Here is a 19,318-nt window from a genome sequence, read left to right on the forward strand (position 1 = left end):
GAATTTCCGACATGTATATATTTTTTTTCATATTGTTTAATATGTAATCTAATATACCGTATAATACATATTTATATAAACAGTTTAACACATTTTTTATATTTCTTATAATGTCGTCATTTGAATAGATTTATTTATTCCAACCCGTGTTACACACGAATACTTAACCTAGTTATTCATTAAAGTCTGATCCAGTTAAACATGATTAATAAGTTAATCACTAATCCCATCCAATCGTCCGACTAGCAACTAACGATTCCGTTTGAATCTAATATAAGGTGACTTCGTCTCTTGTTATAATAATAAGAAAAATCCCGCCATCCAACGACTTTGTTCTTCCACTTTGAAAATGTCAACCAACGGAGAAGACGCCGATAAACGCGTTGCTCAATTCAATCTGTCTCCGACGACTTTGCTGAAGATCCAGAAAGGAGATATTACTCGTTGGTTCATCAACGGCTCCGACGACGCAATTGTATGTGTTTCTCGTACACGAGCCCGAGCTCGGCTTGTTTTCACTACCGGTGCTCAAGCTAAGTTCGTGAAAGCTCTAGCTCGGCTCATTTGTTATTTATTTATTCAGATTTATTTTTAATTATTTGGAGAAAAAACTCTAAATGAGGCCTAAGTTCGGCTCGAGCTCATATGCATTACCTTAAAGTCTTAACGAGCCAAAGACTTATAAAAAAAGTAGAAATAAAGCTAAACGATTTTCCTGTGCAAGGCTTGAAGACGGGCTCGATAACTAAACAGGTTTAATTTGAGGCTCGGCATGTTTCAAGCTTTATATCTGTCCGATCTTGAGTAGCTCGTGAGCGCCTCGGCTCGCTTGCACCACTGTCCTATATATGTCAAATGACGCATAATCTGATTTCGAATACAGAGAGAAAAGTGAACTTTATGATCATTGATTGATGATATGCACAGGTAAATCCAGCAAATGAGCAGATGCTCGGTGGTGGTGGTGCAGATGGAGGTAATATTCTTACAATACAAACAAATTTTCGTATATGCAACATCGATTTCATACAAATTTCTTGTAAATTTGGTAGCCATACATGATGCTGCTGGTCCAGAATTAAGAACATCATGTTATGATGTCCCTGAAGTCCGCCCTGGAGTTCGTTGCCCAACTGGAGAAGCAAGAATCACCCGTATGATCTCAACATTTAGCTTCCATCATTATTAATATTATTCAAACACTATGAAACTTATTATTACAAAATTTACGCAGAGGGTTTAATTTGCCTGCATCTCATGTAATACACACCGTTGGACCTATTTATGAAGCCGATAGCAATGCTCCAGCCTCCTTACGGTTTAATTGCTATTCACTATTCTCTTGTGGCCAGAAGAGTACAAGCTCATGGCTTGGTGGTAAACAAAGCAAATCTGCAGTCTTCTTGAGTAATGCTTACAGGTATCGGTTTTATCGATAGAATAAAACTCTGACAATCTTGATCCATTCTTCAACATGTGGGTTCATTTGGGTTAAAAAGGTGTGCTTAATAAATGAAGGAACCTGAACATAAGTTTTTGTTCAATTAGCTAAAAGAACGAACATGAACGCATGTCTCATTCGTTCATGTATGTCCGTGAAAATTCATTTACGTTTGTTCATTTAAATTCGTCTATGTTCATTCATTTGAAGTCAATTAATGTTTGTTACTTTACATTTGTTTAAATTCGTTTGTTAATATATTCATTTAAATTGTTTAGGGCGATAACAATCTAGTCTAGTTTTAATAACATTTTTAGGGCCAACACAATGTTGTTTGCATTTACTTTTAATTGGTTTTAGCACGGTTGTGTTCGTTCATCTTTGTTCAGTTATGTTCGTTTGGCTACGTTCGTGAACCTGTTCGTTTATACTGTTAATGAACGGACATAAACGAACACGAACAAGCTCATTTTCTAAACAAACAAATACAGACATTCTCTGTTTGTGTTTGTCCGGTTCGTTTAATATTAGAATCTTACATAACCGTCTATTGAGGTTTCTGTGAAAATGGGATTTTTTTTCTTTTCCTGTTTCAGGAACAGTCTGCGTGTTGCAAGAGAAAACAATATTCAATATGTTGCGTTTCCTGCGATATCTTGTGGTGTCTTTGGGTGAGTTCATTAAGTTGCACAAAATAGATGATTATCTGTTGATGTAAAATAACCCACAATGTCTATATTAGTTTTCATTTGGATGTCGGTTTTATAACTTTTATTAGTTCTGAATTTCACGTGAACGTGTAACTACCATTTCAGATACCCGTATGAGGAAGCTGCAACTGTGGCCATATCTACAATCAAAGAGCATTGCAATGCCATTAAAGAGGTATTTATGACCGTCTTTTGTTATATTAATTAACCATCACCATGCTGTGATTTTATGAACCACACCATGTGGTTATGCTTTCTTTGCAGGTTCATTTTGTGCTTTTTATGGATGATATCTTCAATGTCTGGGTGAAAAAGGCAGGCGAGTTACTCCCAGTTTAGCGTTTGTTTCGACTTCACTAAGTTGATAAAAAAAAAAAGAATAATTATTTAAACTTTTATGTTAGCCAAAACTGATTTACTTAAATTATTAGTTTTATACATAATTAAAATTATAGTATTAGTTTATCCTATACGTGATATCATACATGATTGGCCAAATATGTAATTAATGTGGGCTAGGCATTATTGGGTTGGGTTCACCTGTGGGCCGAGCCGCCGAGGAAACATGAAGAAAGTCGACAGGTGAGGCCTGGACGGTTTGAAAACATTAATGCTGAATGATTATGACTAATGCCTTGTGAGGGAACAAAGAAAAACAAAGCTAAAAAGTGGGTCTCGTGAATGGTCCGGTTGTCATCTTCTTCGAAAATTTGGACAGGCCACCAGGAAAATTCATTTATATGATTACTAGATCATTAGTTAACTTAATACACACGTATATACATACTATATAGTATGTATGGTTATGTTTTATTTTTAGTTGCAGCCTGCAGGTAATGATTAGGATGTTGGAATTTGTAAGTTTGATGAGTTGGCCCATGCGGTTTGGGATGGTAATGGGTCGGGTTTGAAAGTTGAAACGTCTTTTTGACAACACTCGTGTGATATTCTATTTATCTGATTGCAAAATCGAATCTCATAGTTGGTTTCACACTTGTTGCGTAACGGGTATTCAAGTACTTGCTATATTTCGGGTTCATGGTTTCCCCTTTGGAAACCCCGTGTACGTTGTTAAAAAACCCCTTATATTTCCTTTACCTTAAAATGGATCTCGAATTCAACCAAAAAGCTTATTTGAAATATCAAATTTAAGACTGTAATGCACTTAAAGCAATTTCATACCTTTAATAATCTTTCTAAAACTTGGGACTTTAGTGGTTTTCACACTTTCTTCTAGTAAAATTTTACTATACATGATATTTGGACACCAGGCAATATATTAAAACACCATGTATCACATCTTCTATCATGCATCGTCCGATTCTGTTCATATACCTCATATAGGCAGGCTTATACACTTTATATTATATAGGCCTATACGAGATGTATAGATACAATTCCTTTTATAAATTTTTTTATAGGATTTTGTTTTTTATTTATTAAAACCTTTAATAAAAAAGACACAAATTAAAAAATAAATAACACTCCACATAGCTATGAAATAATAACACATAATTTATAAATAAATTATATCTATTTAAAAATACATATTTTATTTTATACTAACTGAACGACATATGAACAACATGAACGTTTTGAAATACCGGCCTTTAAAAGTTGTCTTCTAAATGCCAGTGCCTCAAAACACTATTGTTGTTCATAGGTTGTTCAAATAACATGAAACAAAATTTGCACTTTCATATATGCGTATTTTTATTTACACATTATGTGTTTTTATTTTATAACCGTGTACATTGCTATTTTTAAAATTTTATGTCTTCTATATTGATAGTTTTATTTTAACTAAATGGAAGTAGAAGGCGAGATCTTATAAAAAAATTAAAACCAAAATTCAAAAATAAAATAAATAAAAAGATTATGTATATACGCCTCTGCCCTCCGCACCTCGTATAGACCTATACTAGTCATATAGGCATGCCGAGACACTTATGAAGCCAACACACATAGGGCTGTAAGCAAACCGGACGTCCGGTCGTCCGTTCGGCAAGAAGTTTTATTTGTGTTTGTCCGTTTAATAAACGAACCGGACATGGACAAAAGAATTTTGTTCGGTAAGCTTAAGGGACGAACACGGACAAAGGTCAGGTCCGTTCAATAGTATCCGTGAACGTCCGTTCGATTACGTTCAGTAACGTCCGCCCGGTTATGTTTGTGTATGTCCGTCCGTTGTTGATGACAATATTAGTGTACGTTGGCCATTAGTGTCCATTAATGTTCATATGTTCCTTTGTCCATTAATGTCCATTATTTTTCATGTGTGTGTTTGTTCATCAGAGTCTATTAGTGTCCGTTTGTCCATTAAAGTCTACTTACTAGTGTCCGTTTACGATGTTAATGGACGGAACAAACTCAATTTTTTAATGCACGGATAGGGGCATTAATTTTCGTTCGGTTGAATGTTCGTGAACCGTTCGTTTATCCGTCAAAAACTTAACAGACGGACATGCTCTCATTCGGTTGTGTACACCCCTATGCCCGGGTAATATATATTTACAAACACCATAAATATCCGGCCCATATTTGCAGGGATATAATACAAACGCAGAGATACCCGTTGTTTTCTGTTGGTCACTTTATTACACACATACACACACTTCTGCTGCAGCTGCAACTGCAACTGCAACTGCAACTGCAACTACAACTGTAATGGTGGATCCAATATCAATCAATTTCACTCTTTACAATAAATAATTAGCAACAATTGCCTTATCACCTGCTGCAACGTCACTCTGCTTTTACTCGCCTGCTACCTTCAGTAAGCAAGCTCTAATTATCTCCATTGCTTCAATGTCATGACCTAATTTTCAAACTCTATTGTTATTATTATTATTATTATTATTATTATTATTATTATTTGTTATACAAGCAAATTTACGTAGAAATGTGAAAAGGCTAGGTAGCACGCGTTTATTTAGGGTTATTGTAATTCCACTGATAATGATTAATGAGGCTGTGACCTTCTGGTTTCTGAATAGTTGTTGAGTTGAATATATGTATGTATGTAGACAATGACAGTATCAGCAACTTTACACCACAAATACCAGCCTGCTTTTTATTAAATCCTTAAATATTTGAAGCCTGCACGCGCTCAAGTGTAACTTATAGTGTATGTTTCACGTTTTATGGTTTCTCTTAACTATAATTATTACTAGTTTAATATTAGGGTTTAGATTTAGATTAGACTCTTTACCGAATATCGGTAACCGAACTGGCATTTTTCATGTTTTTCGGTATCGGTACCATTCGGTATTTTTGGTGATTATAAGTAGTACCGGTATTGATAGGCACCGAACCGAAAAAATTGGTACAATATTCGGTATATAGTTTTACTCGTTTTCGGTGTCGGTATCTTTTGGTACTGTACCGATCTCATCCCTAGATAGCTTTATGTATGGAGGTTCCCTCTTCATTGTAATTACATAGTTAGGATTTTTTTTTTCTCAGATCGGGTCATGGAATGAAAGTTTGAAAGTAAGAACTGTAGTGTAAACCGGATTGCCTTTTCATATTGGAAAACATGCATATTTATAATAGTCTATAATTTTTTGTTACCATTCTTAAAATGTTAATAAGAACTATTAATTTCAATAACAAGTCAAACTGCTAAACCAAAGGCTTTTGTTTGGCTTAGTTTGCTGTTTTTGGAAAAAACTCGTTTAATTTGCCGCTTTTTCAACGTGGTTAGCTTTTTGTCTCATAATTTTTGTTAAAATCGACCGAATTGGACGGTAAACGCCCCTTGTTGAAGTTTAAATGTTTATAACAAAAGGCCAAATGCAGTGTTGCAAGGAGTCTATTTTTGTCTTTCATGGTGTGCATAAAAAACCAAATAAAATATGGACAAATTTGGTCCCAAAGCACTAACCAGTTAAAAAGTCCAAGAAATGTTAGATTTGACCTATTATTCTATCTACATGATAAAACCAAATATGTGTATGCACTATAAGTTTTTTTATTATTAAAAAGACTTTAATTAACTTAACCTTTTAACAATTATATTTTAGTGTTTGGTTTTTGTGTTAGTTAAGATGGCTCTTTCTTTAACATTAGAAGGTTTAGTTTTCTTGTCATGAGGTCTATTTCGGTTTTGGATACAGATAATGGATTCTTGCCTAATGTCACACACTTTAATTAACTAATAATTAGGTACTTTGTCACATTGTTGGGTATTTTAATTCTCTCACTAAACCACGTGAAGACACAGTGTGTGTTTTTAATGTGTGTGTGTGAGAGAGAAAGAGAGATAGATAAATGCCAAATTTGCCCTTGAAAGCTGCATTGAATTGTGGACATGATAATGCAGATTCTGTTGAGTCATGTGATTTTGGTCTGCCTGTTTCTTCTTCCAAACATTCTCTGGTTTTCCTACTATTTGAGCTGAAGTGATCTATTAAAAAAATCTTAAATAGTTGATCACCACTTGTGTTGAATGTTTAATTCTTGATGTTGATTCGTGGTCATGGGAACTGGTTGATTTAGTGGCGTCATTGAAACTTATTTTTTATTCAAGAAAGTATCATCTTGATTGAAATATTGTGCATTTTTTTAAGTTACCTCTTCAAAAAGACAATCTTTTTGATTCGATTTTGCATCTTCCTGTCTTTTGCTTGGATTCCTTTTGGTTTTTTTACTTTTTGGTTAATAGATTAATTGAAATTTTGGCTCATCAAGCTCTTTTCATCTTTCTTGAAATCTAGTGGGTCACTGTTTCCATATCAGTCTTGTAATTCTCTTTTTGTTTCTAAAGAAAAATGCAAATTTTTATATATTTTGTTTCAGCTGGAATCTGCATTTAGCTTGTTTCATCATAAACATCATCAATTCTGAGAAAGCATGGATCTTGGTGACAGAAAGTGTTGGGGAAATTCAAAGGTCTACCCACAAATTTTGGAATTTCTTGTTTTCAAATTACCAAAATTTTATTTTGGTTGCTATCAAACTCCCAAAAATTTGCAAAATGGGTGAACGATTGAAACTTTTAGTGGCTCTAATGCTCTATTGTTCTTTTTTTAAAGTTTTACAAAACCAATGGTTTTTTAGCAATAAAGAAAGTCAAGTTGTGGTCTTTTTCAAATTTTAATGTAATCAATCTTTATAAATACAATGCTTATATGTTGGTTAAATTGTGTTTAGAAGGATTCTTGGAGGACAACATTGGTGTTAGCTTATCAGAGTCTTGGTGTGGTCTATGGTGACCTCAGCATTTCACCAATTTATGTTTACAAAAGCACATTTGCAGAAGACATTCATCACTCAGAAACAAACGAAGAGATTTTTGGTGTGCTTTCATTTGTTTTCTGGACTTTAACTCTCGTCCCGTTGTTCAAATATGTGTTTATCGTTCTTCGAGCCGATGATAACGGTGAAGGTAAACAATTTATGTTATGGTTGGGTCAAAATTGTCACCTCTGGTTTTCAGTGATCAAACTGAAACTTGTTATTGTGAATGCATAGGTGGAACATTTGCTCTTTATTCCTCAATATGTCGGCATGTTAACGTAAGCCTGTTACCAAACAAGCAAGTTGCTGATGAATCACTTTCAACTTATAAACTGGTGCAACCTCCAGAACGGGAAAACGGGTCGAAAGTGAAAATGTTGCTTGAAAAGCACAAAATTTTGCATACAGCTTTACTAATCTTAGTTCTTCTAGGCACGTGTATGGTAATTGGAGATGGAGTACTTACACCAGTTATTTCTGGTAAAATATCTTTTTCAAAGTTTTGAAATTCCATTTTACTTTTTTGCATTATTTAACATATTTTTGTTGTTCAAATTTGCAGTTTTTTCTGCGGTTTCTGGGCTTGAGTTATCAATGTCCAAAGAACATCATGAATGTGAGTGAGTTTTTTAAATAGGCTTGTAATCGAACTGATCGAACATAACTGAGTTTAAACAATTAAAAGTATATGTGAAGACCAATATGTTGGGCCTAAAAGTTATTAAAGCTAGACTAAGCTGTAACGGGCCTAAAGTTTAAATGCATATATTAATGGACTAAACAAACGAATTAAATAAACGAACCTCATGAACATAAATGAGCAAGCGAAACTTTAAATGAACAAGCGTAAACAACGTTCATGAACATAAATGAACGAACGAGACATGTGTTCATGGTTGTTCGTTTATTAAATAAACGAACCTCTCACCGATTGGTTCCTTGAATGTTCGGCTTGTTTACATGCCTACAACTATCGGTTATTTAGAGGGTGTTTGGATGTAAGTGTTTGGCAAGTCTGGTTATTTAAGTAATTAATTGATTAAATGGGTCAAAATGACCAAAAAGGACATTATTGTGAGAAAAAGAGAGTCATCTTGTTCAACAGGATTAAGGGTAATAGGTCATTTTACTTTACCTTAGAAATTTGAAGCTGGTTTGAAATTGATACTTTACCTTTAGATATTTGAACCTTTAGATAATCAGAAGCCGAATCTGTTTATCAAAATACTAGAAGCTGATTATGTTTAACTATTAGTCAAACCTTTAAGAGGGTAAATGCATATTCTAAAACTGTTATTATTTACAGATGCTGTTATCCCGATCACCTGCTTCATATTAGTGTGCTTATTTGCACTACAACATTATGGCACACATCGAGTCGGTTTCCTTTTTGCTCCAGTTGTGCTGTTATGGCTGTTATGCATAAGTGGACTCGGATTATATAATATATACTATTGGAACCCAAATGTTTACAAAGCTCTTTCGCCTTATTACATGTATAAGTTTATGAAGAAAACAAAGAAACGAGGGTGGATGTCATTGGGAGGCATTTTATTGTGCATTACAGGTAAAAACCGTAAAATCTTTGTAAATTAGGTACCGTTTGACTTTTGAGGTAAAAGGATTAAATTTTAAATTTGAATTTTTTTTAGAAGAAGTTTATGTTTCTACTTACAGGTTCGGAAGCAATGTTTGCCGATCTTGGTCATTTCTCATATGCTGCAATTCAGGTACAATATTTTCATATATTGCATGTTTAGAGCATTATCTATGAAAAGTTATAAAATTGGTCAAAAAGTGTTTGTTTGTGGCATGACCCAACCCGGCCCAATAATCACCTGTTTTGACCACCACCTGTCCACCTTTATAATTAGGGGTTGGTTTTGGGCTCAAACTGAACGAAAAATGGAAAATTCGATTTCTGGATTTTGAAAAACCGTTCAATTTTAGGTAATTTACAGTGGGTTCAGTTTTGGTTTTTACCATCTGGGCTTGTAAATTTTGGACCATAAAAATGGTCCAAAATAATGAAATTATTTTCAGTTTTTGGATTTTAAAAGAATTGTTGAGTTTTCGGTTTTTACAATGGGTTCGTTTCAGTTTTACCATTTGGGATTGAAAATTTCGGGCCAAAAATGGTCCAAGTTAATGAATTTGGGCTTAAAATTGTCTGTTATTTGATAACTGGTTGATTATTACACATTTGGATCTAAACATTTTGGGCCACACCATTTATATTTCATTTAAATAACTTAAAATTCTTTTTTTCGTTTACAGTTTGGTTATAGCAAAAACAGAAACCGAGCTGAAAATTCGGTTTTTTTAAAGAACTTAAAAAAACTGTTGGTTTTTACTTGGGTTCGATTATTTTGGTTCGGTTACGTCAGTTATTAATTAATAAATTCTTTTGCAGATTGCTTTCACCTTTTTGGTTTATCCTGCACTAATACTAGGATACATGGGACAAGCGGCATATTTGTCTAAAAATCATCAGATGGCTGATGACATCAGCTATTATGTCTCAGTACCAAGTATGCCTTTTAACTTTGATTTTTTCTTGAAAAAAGTATTCTTAATATTAATTATAACTAGTTTATAACATGATGTGCAGAAAGTGTGAGGTGGCCGGTTCTTGTAATAGCCATTCTCGCTTCTGTTGTTGGGAGTCAAGCAATCATTAGTGGAACATTCTCAATCATTAACCAAAGTCAATCACTTAGTTGTTTTCCAAGGGTTAAGGTTGTTCACACATCAGACAAGAAACACGGTCAGATTTACATCCCAGAGATCAACTGGATTCTCATGGTTTTATGTATCGCTGTGACTGTTGGATTCCGGGACATAAAACACATGGGAAACGCATCAGGTTGGTGGTTAAAGTTTGTTCGTAATAGTTATGGGTCAAATGAACTGTGGTGTTCCTTTAGCCACAACCGTTAAATATTGTATCAAAATTTTCATTCTTTATATTTGACTTTTTGCAGGACTAGCCGTTATGGCTGTAATGCTGGTTACAACATGCCTAACATCATTAGTAATCATTCTTTGTTGGCACAAACCGCCTATTCTAGCCCTTTGCTTCTTACTGTTCTTTGGGTCCATTGAACTCCTCTATTTCTCAGCATCTTTAGTCAAGTTCTGTGAAGGCGCATGGCTCCCGATCCTCTTAGCACTCATATTAGTAACCATAATGTTCGTTTGGCATTATGGGACCACCAAAAAGTACCAATACGACCTTCAAAACAAGGTCTCGTTAGAATGGTTACTAGCACTGGGCCCCAGTTTGGGTATTTCACGGGTCCCTGGGATTGGGCTCGTGTTCACAGATCTGACCTCGGGAATCCCGGCAAACTTCTCACGGTTTGTGACCAATTTGCCAGCGTTTCACCGGATCTTGGTCTTTGTGTGTGTGAAAGCTGTTCCTGTTCCGTTTGTTCCTCCAGCCGAGAGGTACCTTATGGGTCGTGTGGGGCCTGCTAGTCTCCGGTCATATAGATGCATTGTGCGGTACGGGTATCGGGATGTTCACCAGGATGTGGATTCTTTTGAATCTGAACTTGTCAACAGGATTGCTGATTTTATTTGTTATGACTGGTCCCGACCCGAACCGACTAGTGATGCAGGTAACTTTTGTACATAAGCTGTGTTTAGTGTCACTTGAAAAAACCGAAATTTGAACTGACTGAATTTAATAGATAAAAAAAATAGAGAATTTTACTCTTTTACATTATATAAATCGATAAAAAAAAATAAAAATATAGTTATTCCTATTTAATAGTTAATTATTTGTTGAATTTTCACATTCTAATTGAGTTCGCAACTTGAAACTAGGGGTGTAAATGAACCAAGCCCGAGTTTGTTTAACTTAACAGAGCTCTGGCTAAAGCTCAGCTCATTTAGAGGCCTATTTCTAAAGCTCGGGCTTGGCTCGTGAGTAGTTTTTCAAGCTCGAGCTCGGCACGGGCTATGCGCATTTATTATTTATAATTTATTTAATTAGTTTTTTTATACACTATGTACTTATAATTATAAATTTTATATATAATAACAGTTATTAAAAATTAATTTATACTTAATTACAGATAAAAGTTATCTAAATAAAGGTTTGTTTAGGGTTGCGAGCTGGCTCGAACTCCTTTATTAAATGATCATCAATAAAAGCTCGAGCCTGCCCAAGATCGTTTTAGCGAGCTAGTTTCGAGTAACCCACGAGTGGTTCAACTCATTTACACCCGTACTTGAAACTGATTAATATTTGCTTATCGCGATTATTATTTTTCCCATGCAGGTAACGAAGAAGACGGGTTTCGATCAACTAGATCATCAGGAGAGTATCGCTTAACAGTAATCGGGAACTCAGACTTCTCAACACGGGATTTTAATCCGGACGAAAGTATACAACAACTTAGCGTATCAGTCGGGCTTCCAACAGCCGAGAGCATAACAGACATAGTCGAGATGGACCTGCAAACCAAAACAAGACGAGTAACATTTGCTGTTGATGATAACAATGACACTGAAGAACCAAAAGACAGACAAATGAGAGAAGAACTTCAAGATTTATTAGATGCACAACAAAGTGGGACTGCATTCATACTCGGTCATTCACACGTGAAATCGAAGCAGGGGTCATCGGTTTTCAAGAGGTTGGCGATTAATTTCGCGTATAATTTTCTTAGGCGGAATTGTCGTGGCCCGGATGTTGTGCTGAAGGTGCCTCCTGCATCTTTGTTGGAAGTTGGTATGGTTTATGTTGTATAGAAGGTTGTTAATGATATATTGGTGCAACTAGCTTCTCTATATGGCTGTATATTTGTCTGCTAAAAGGGCTTACGTTTTGTGCACTCTGCCTTGCAAGTTATATGTTGCTAAAATGTTAAGAAATTTAGTATGAGTAGTGTATGATTGGCTGCAAAAGAATTTTACATTTCTATTAGGGGTGACAAATAACTTAACCGAATCAAAACAAAACCAAACTGAAAACCGGTTATCAGTTAATTTTTTGTACCCTCATTTAACTGAAATTAACCGAACCGAACCGAACCATTCATATTTTCATATATTTCTAGCTTTTATACCTCCATTTCATATATTCCTTGTTTTACAATTTACACCATCATTTCATGTATTTCGTGATTTATATCACAATTTCATGTATTTATACCTTCTTTTCATGTATTTTCGTTTTTCTAAGTATAACTTTTAGTCCGAATTTGATTTTGGCTATTAGCCGAAATTAGTTGAACCGATGATCGAAAAACTAAGGTGTATCTTTTATTCATAAAAATGAGTCGTCGTTGTACTATGTGGTGTGGTGCTCGTCGAGGAAGATCGAAGAGAAGGATTTCTTCATATCATTTGTTGAAGGCATCCCTAATAAACACTTTGTTTTTGTTGGTTAGAATAGAACTTTGTTTCGTTTACGACGAGCTTCAACGTTACATTTGTCTTAACAAATATACAAACACTTGGAAATAGGATTTTAACCGAACTAAGTGTCGTCCGACGGGAAGTTCATTTATGTATGTCCATTTAATAAATGAACGGCCATACAAAAAAGTTTCGTTTGGTAAGCTTAACGAATGAACACAAATAGAGGTCATGTTCGTTTAATAGTGTTCGTGAGCGTTCGATGAGGTGTTTGTTTACGTCCGTCCGGTTAATTCTGTTTCCGCGCGTTCGATTAGGTTCGTTTATATTTGTCCTGTTAGGTTCATGTATTAACATTTTACTATGTAGATTTTTATGCTTTGATTACTATGTAAACTATTAAGTTTTTTTATAGGTAATTTGGGCGTAATTCAGGATATGTGGTTGAATTTGTGTTAATTTTGTTATTATTATTCTCGAATTAATATGTAATCTTTTATGTTTGTTTGTCTGTTAGTGTCGTTTAAGTTTATCTGTCCATTAGTGCCTGTTAGCATCTAACAATGTTCATTACTATCCATTTACAATATTAACAAACAAACATGAGCAAGCTCAATTCCTTAACAAGCAAACACATACACAAATTTTGTTCGAGAGTGTAAAGTGTTCATGAACCGTGCATACCAAACAAACACAAACAAGGTCTCGTTCAATTTAGTTCGGTTCCTTTACCTGGAAACACAAATACATGCATACATACAACACGGCCCCTATACAAAATTGGCGGCAATCCACGTGACGTCACCTTACATTTTGGCGGGAAACCACCAGCCTTCTTATCCTTAATGTAAAACCGTCTGACTCTTATTCAGTGTGTACGGAGTAAAGAGGAGATGGTGGGACGTGAATACGGTTGCTTGTCGAACCCACTCGGTGCCGTCCGGTCCACTTTCGGACAAGGCGCTTGCCGCCGGTTCAGATCCAGCTTCTTTCGACCGGACAGATTGGGGCGTTGCCGATCTCTTTCGCCAGTTTCTCTTTGACAGCCACGCCATCAATCAGGTAGTTATTATTATTGTTATTATTATTAACCCTAAGCCCTAATAATATTGATTTGAATATTATTTATTGTTATTGTTTTTAGGTTCCAATTTTAACTCATTCAACTGTTAAATGTATTCAACCAAATTCATTAGTTCGGTTCCGTGGAATGATACAAGATATGTTGGGAAATGAATGTTATGTTGGTGCTTATAAGGTGTGTGTTTCACTTCACTTTCATATACTTATTGAATAAAATCTTCAACATATTATTATTATTATTATTATTATTAATATTATTGCTTTGCATTATTATTTGAAGAATGAAGAAACATGGACTACCAACAAGTTCACAGATGTTTCTCAATTTCCCATGGGTTCTTCGCCCGATATGCGGCTCTGGGACCGTAGGCTACTCTTCTGTGTTCATGTGAGTCCTGTAAATTTTATAAATAAGACCTGCTAATATATATATATATATATATATATATATATATATATATATATATATATATATATATATATATGTATGTATGTATGCATTTTCATGTTAATTAATTTTCTTTTTTTATAGGTTCCTGGTCAGAATTTATGGGCAGATTTTACTTCTGATGGTTTCGTAACGACACGCTCCACGTCAGCAAATCAAGAGAAGCGACAAAGAGACACCTGCTCGGTTTCCAATGAGGTGGAAATGCAAGTATGTTGAAGTTTTGTTAATCTTTAATCTTTATATATGTTTCAACTATACTTCGTGAAAAAGTTTTAAGATTAACTAAGTTTCATCATTACAGGACTCAAATAATGTGACGCCGGATTCTCCACGTGCAAAGAAGATGGTAAGTTCGTAATTTTGTTATCTTTTTTAAATTTTCAGCCAAACATAGTTTCATAACTAACTTGATGCAATTATTAATTTATAACTGCGCGAAGGTGAATCTTTTCAACCGGAGAACATTGCTGAGGTGGCAGACTGTGGTATGAGTATGGAGCTTAATTTTGACGGAACTAATTTTCAATGTCTAGTGAAGGTAAATTTATATATGTTATAAATTTTAAAGACTGATGTTTCATATTTTATTTAACTTTTGTGTTTTTTTTTGCAGGTATATGATACTCCAGAGTCTGAGTTGAAGCTAAATGATGTGTTTGAGTTTATTGGTGTCCTTACGTTTGACACCAATGTTAAAGAAGAAAATGAGCTAGGTTTTGACCATGAGGAGTTAGTCAACCTACCTTCTAGCACGGTTAATGCCCGTTTTCGTTTTATTTCTATTTTTATATATAGGCTTGATATGTTAACAAGTATATGTTTGCAGGTGCCACGTCTTCATTGTATCATACACAGAAAACTTTAACCCATTGACATGGTTATTGGTTCACCGACATTGGAGGTATGTTTAAATGATGATATTTATAATGTGTCATTTTCATATATACTCCTGAACTTTATAATATAATATTCACTCGAATTGGAAAAACTAATATCAATATACCTATTTGAATTGTTTATTATTTTATATTCAACCATTTCATTAAATACAATTTATTATATTCTTCTCTTTCTACCTGCACTAGACATGTGAAGGAACACGGATGGAACATATTCGTGTTCGTTTGTTTAACTTTAATAGAATAAACAATCAAACACGAACAATTAAAAGAACGGAATTTCTTGTTCATGTTCGTTTGTTAAGAATATGAGCGTGGTCGTGTTTGTTTATGCTCGTTTGTTAATAGTATAAATGAAGATTCAAGAATGTAAACAAATGAACAAATGAACATAGCTTAACGTAGATGAACGGACATTAATTTGCTGGACCTAAAAAACTATAAAACTAGACTAAATTGTAAGTGGTGTTCATGTTCGTTATGTTTATTAAATAAACGAACATAAATGAACTTTTCGCTTAACGATTCACTGAACTAATAAAACTAGGAATGTGTTCATGTTTGTTTTTTTTATTAAATATACAAACACAAACACACTTTTTGCTGAACGATCCACTAAACGTTTAGCTCGTTTACAGGATTATCTTGCAATCTAAATTCTTATATTCTAGGGAAGATTAAAAATGTCAGAAATTTAAAAACTTGTATTTTTTTACTATAATTATTTGTCAAGTAAATGTGATATTTTATCAAGTTTTGAAAGGCATATATGAAATTTTCTCTATTAATAAATTCTTTCTTGTGGTTTGCAATATGAAATAGTGTTTGATGGTTGTGATTTTACAGCCAAAACCTCATGCCATAAAAGAACTACGTGAATCTCTTCTGCATCATCTTACAATAGTTCTTGGTGGTGACGAATTAGCCGCTCGTTTTATGTTATTACATCTATTATCAAAGGCAAGAATCTATAATCCATAATCTTAATTAATTTTCAGATGCATACTTCAATATTAAATAAACAGAATTTTTGGTACAGGTTCACACACGAGCAGACTCAATTGCGGTGGGGAAATTATCACTTAACCTTACAACTTTTGACAAATCGAGTATAGTTGTATTTGGTAACCGTATTGGTACGGCAGTGCAAAATCTTGTATCTTTCAGTCAACATATTCCTCTCACAGTTGACTATCTTAATACCGCTTCACTTGCCCCCGTAAAGGATTATCAAACAAACAGGTAGCATACAAAATATTGTTTATGGTATTTCATGGTGGACTAAATAACTCTTTTAGTCAAATAGGTATTTTAGCACAGGGGTGTTTTAGTCAATTCATAAGAAAGTTAAAAACAGAGATGGATGGTGTCAGAGAGCTGGGCTTTAGTTGAAAAGAAAATGAAACTAATGCACTGTAAAAGTCAAATTAGAACCTTTGGACTAAAAGGGTTATTTTGGCCAAATCAGAGACTAAAACCGTAATTTATCTTTTGTTTGATTAATTAACATATTTTTGGTTATTAATATTGCAGACTTGTTCCAGGCATCCTTCAATGTGCAGAGGGGTCACATTTTACAATAGACGAGGCACAATTACAGTGCGGGACGTTAAACAGTACCGGTGTTGAGAATACGCGATTGCTCAAGGATTTAATGGAGTTTCAGAAGGTATTATTTTATAAAGTTCGTTATATATCATGTGGTTTAAAATTTAAAATTAGATACATTTTTTGTTATGTTATTGCAGGTGGAATATGATTTTAAGTATTATAAAATGAAGATGGATGCAGATATTCAATTTTTGATTCTTTCTGAAGGAAAATCAAACATTTTACCAGCTGATATAGTTGTTCGTTGTCAACCTTCGTCTGTGGGTCCTGTTGGAACCGTGGATGATGAAACATTAAATGGTTGGAGATGGTATTTGGCTACTGTTAGATCATTGCCACATTCTATTGGGACAGATATACAAAAGGTATTAATCTGATTTTAATATATTGGGTTGTTAAAAACTGTTTTTAACTTGTTGCGGTCGACCAATGATAGGTGGTTGAAGATGATTTGGTTGCAGCTAGACAGGCCGATCGGGACTTGGGGACTGAAGATTTTAACAGGTTTTCTTTTAATCTTACTTTCTTTTACATTTTTTTATTCTACTCCTTTGTTAGTTTATCAAGTTTATGCATTTGTGATTTGTAGGTGGCTTACTATGGGGCGGCTAATGGCCGTGAGCTTTGGCGAGACGTCTCTATCAAACGAACATTGGCAAATGGTGAAAGAAATGGAAAGGTTAAGGAAAGATAGACTTGTATAGGCGCGCCAATGGTTCATTGATTAGTTTATATGGTTTATGGAATTTGGCATTTGCCTATGGTTTTACTTTTGATTATTGCTCAGTTTTATCCTAATCTTTTATAGCATTTTGAGGTTGTTTTAGTGGCGATTTAAAACCGCCAAGCTTGTTTTTAATGTTATGTGTGTTAGGGACCTGGGTTTTGCAAAAACACAAACACAAATAATCCGTTAAGGAAATAATAAACGAAGATGAACATACAAGATTTACATGGTTTGATCGGCTGACCTGCATTCACTGGTTGCAATATGAGGATACTTTTTGTTATTGTTTTTTCCTCTTCATCTTCCTGATTGTAGTGCCTTTTCATCAATTAATATGAAGGCCCATTGAAGCTTTCCCGAGCTCCAACATATTAGTCATGGCTACAACTACCACTCATTCGTTTTGTGTCCCTCCCATCTCTTACTTACACGAATTATCGGATCCTGAAATACCTTGAGAACAAACAACACTCTTCATATTTAGCAGGTAAACCTCTAAGAGACTTATCTGAAATACTGGCTCTTTTAACCTATTGTGAAATATTGGTTCTCTTAACCCATTGTCTGGTAATACTGGTTCTCTTAACCCACTGTTTAATAACTCTAGCTATAGCTTTGACCGGCTGACTGAAGTGCTCCTGTTGTCATGAAAACCCCCAATTGGTTTTGTGAATCTCTTCTAGCAAGTTCAACCTAAATCTGACCTGTAGCTGTGAATTTTTCTCCTGCAAAACAAATCTTCCCACTAGTGTCTGTGAATTGGACTTTGGTTTTCTTCTGAACTACGCCAGCCACTTCCTCAAACAATAAAGTACTGATCATATATAATGAACCCCTATTTCTTCCTCAAGCGATGGCAAGATTTCCTTTCACTACTTTCCACTGCCAGTTCTCAAATTAACCTCACGTCTCTGTTCATCCAACTGCCTAACAGAAATCAATTTTTTCTTTAAGCTTGGAATCACTCTGACATCCTTCAAGGTCCATAACCGGCTGAAGTAACTAAATTCATATCACCCATGCCTGTAACATCAAGAACTTCATTGTTCGCCAGTCTAATCTTACCAAAATCACATCCTTTAAATACTACAATGCTTCACCGTCGTGGGTAACATGAAATGAAGCACCGAAATCTATGACCCAGGAATCAACACTACAAAATAGAGCCTCATTATCTATATAGTCTGTTGTGTTGCAGTGTTGTTACATCCAAACCTATCGCAGAACATGTCGGGGGCGCGACAAAGATTGCTCATAGCTCAATTACACTAATTTAAAATAAGTGAAAATAACTTATTTATTTTATTCACAACAAAGTACACAAAGTATTCAAAACAAGAGAAATGACAACAATTATTCTATCTAATTAATAACCTAAAGTCCAATAACACATGTTGAGCATAGTACTTTGCCCGTTGATTGAGTCCTCGACAACGGCGCCATTTTAATGTAGATGTCGTGCTTTAATAAAAAACAAGTATATACGAAACTTAAATAGCTATAACAAGTACGGATAAATAAGGTCGTCTCCTCAAGGAATCAAAAGAAAGTACAAGTGAAACTCATGACTTATTAATTAGTATATTAAGCGTACACACGATGTCAAACAGTTTAAAAGGACAAAGAGTTTTCAATTTCCCCTTTCCTCACACTTTAGGGAAACATTTTCCTCAATGTTAAAAATTTAATCTTTAAAGTATATTTAGAAGGACGGGATTAAAAATTGAGTTTGTAATCAATTTTAAAACCAAAATGTAATGATCACAACAAAATTTACACCACTAA

General features: G+C 34.5%; 2 protein-coding genes and 1 pseudogene across 5 annotated transcripts; all 3 read left to right on the plus strand.

Moving 5' to 3' along the window:
• The first annotated feature begins 347 nt into the window (after window positions 1–347).
• LOC143545491 (uncharacterized) lies at window positions 348–2,523 on the plus strand. Of its 2 annotated transcripts, XM_077037377.1 has the most exons (7): window positions 348–475; window positions 928–976; window positions 1,053–1,154; window positions 1,237–1,420; window positions 2,038–2,112; window positions 2,257–2,326; window positions 2,416–2,523. In XM_077037377.1, exons 1-7 carry the CDS (start codon window positions 350–352, stop codon window positions 2,488–2,490), a joined length of 681 nt encoding a protein of 226 aa, XP_076893492.1. In that variant the 5' UTR covers window positions 348–349; the 3' UTR covers window positions 2,491–2,523. The 2 variants fall into 2 exon arrangements, 1 of the variants encoding a protein (XP_076893492.1); XR_013137434.1 differs by lacking the exons at window positions 348–475; window positions 928–976; window positions 1,053–1,154; window positions 1,237–1,420 and having other exon boundaries at window positions 2,013–2,172; window positions 2,416–2,486.
• A 3,736-nt stretch (window positions 2,524–6,259) lies between these two features.
• Window positions 6,260–12,242, plus strand: LOC143545516 (potassium transporter 2-like). 2 transcript variants are annotated; one of them, XM_077037398.1, is made up of 11 exons: window positions 6,260–6,868; window positions 6,952–7,044; window positions 7,306–7,540; window positions 7,627–7,872; window positions 7,955–8,008; window positions 8,699–8,959; window positions 9,070–9,122; window positions 9,806–9,923; window positions 10,004–10,258; window positions 10,377–11,015; window positions 11,681–12,242. In XM_077037398.1, exons 2-11 carry the CDS (start codon window positions 7,006–7,008, stop codon window positions 12,151–12,153), a joined length of 2,373 nt encoding a protein of 790 aa, XP_076893513.1. In that variant the 5' UTR covers window positions 6,260–6,868; window positions 6,952–7,005; the 3' UTR covers window positions 12,154–12,242. The 2 variants fall into 2 exon arrangements, with proteins under 2 accessions (XP_076893513.1, XP_076893514.1); XM_077037399.1 differs by having other exon boundaries at window positions 7,309–7,540.
• Window positions 12,243–13,644: 1,402 nt separating this feature from the next.
• Window positions 13,645–17,526, plus strand: LOC143545492 (mini-chromosome maintenance complex-binding protein-like; annotated as a pseudogene). Its single transcript, XR_013137435.1, has 14 exons — window positions 13,645–13,824; window positions 13,907–14,020; window positions 14,126–14,233; window positions 14,378–14,503; window positions 14,598–14,640; window positions 14,728–14,834; window positions 14,910–15,050; window positions 15,123–15,197; window positions 16,042–16,155; window positions 16,235–16,437; window positions 16,729–16,864; window positions 16,944–17,171; window positions 17,243–17,310; window positions 17,396–17,526. The product of XR_013137435.1 is annotated as a mini-chromosome maintenance complex-binding protein-like (transcript).
• Window positions 17,527–19,318: the final 1,792 nt, after the last annotated feature.

This window comes from Bidens hawaiensis, unplaced genomic scaffold (genome assembly GCF_021521415.1).
Source record: "Bidens hawaiensis isolate Kalapana, Puna unplaced genomic scaffold, B.hawaiensis_p1.1 tig00013978_1, whole genome shotgun sequence".
Classification (NCBI taxonomy): domain Eukaryota; kingdom Viridiplantae; phylum Streptophyta; class Magnoliopsida; order Asterales; family Asteraceae; genus Bidens; species Bidens hawaiensis.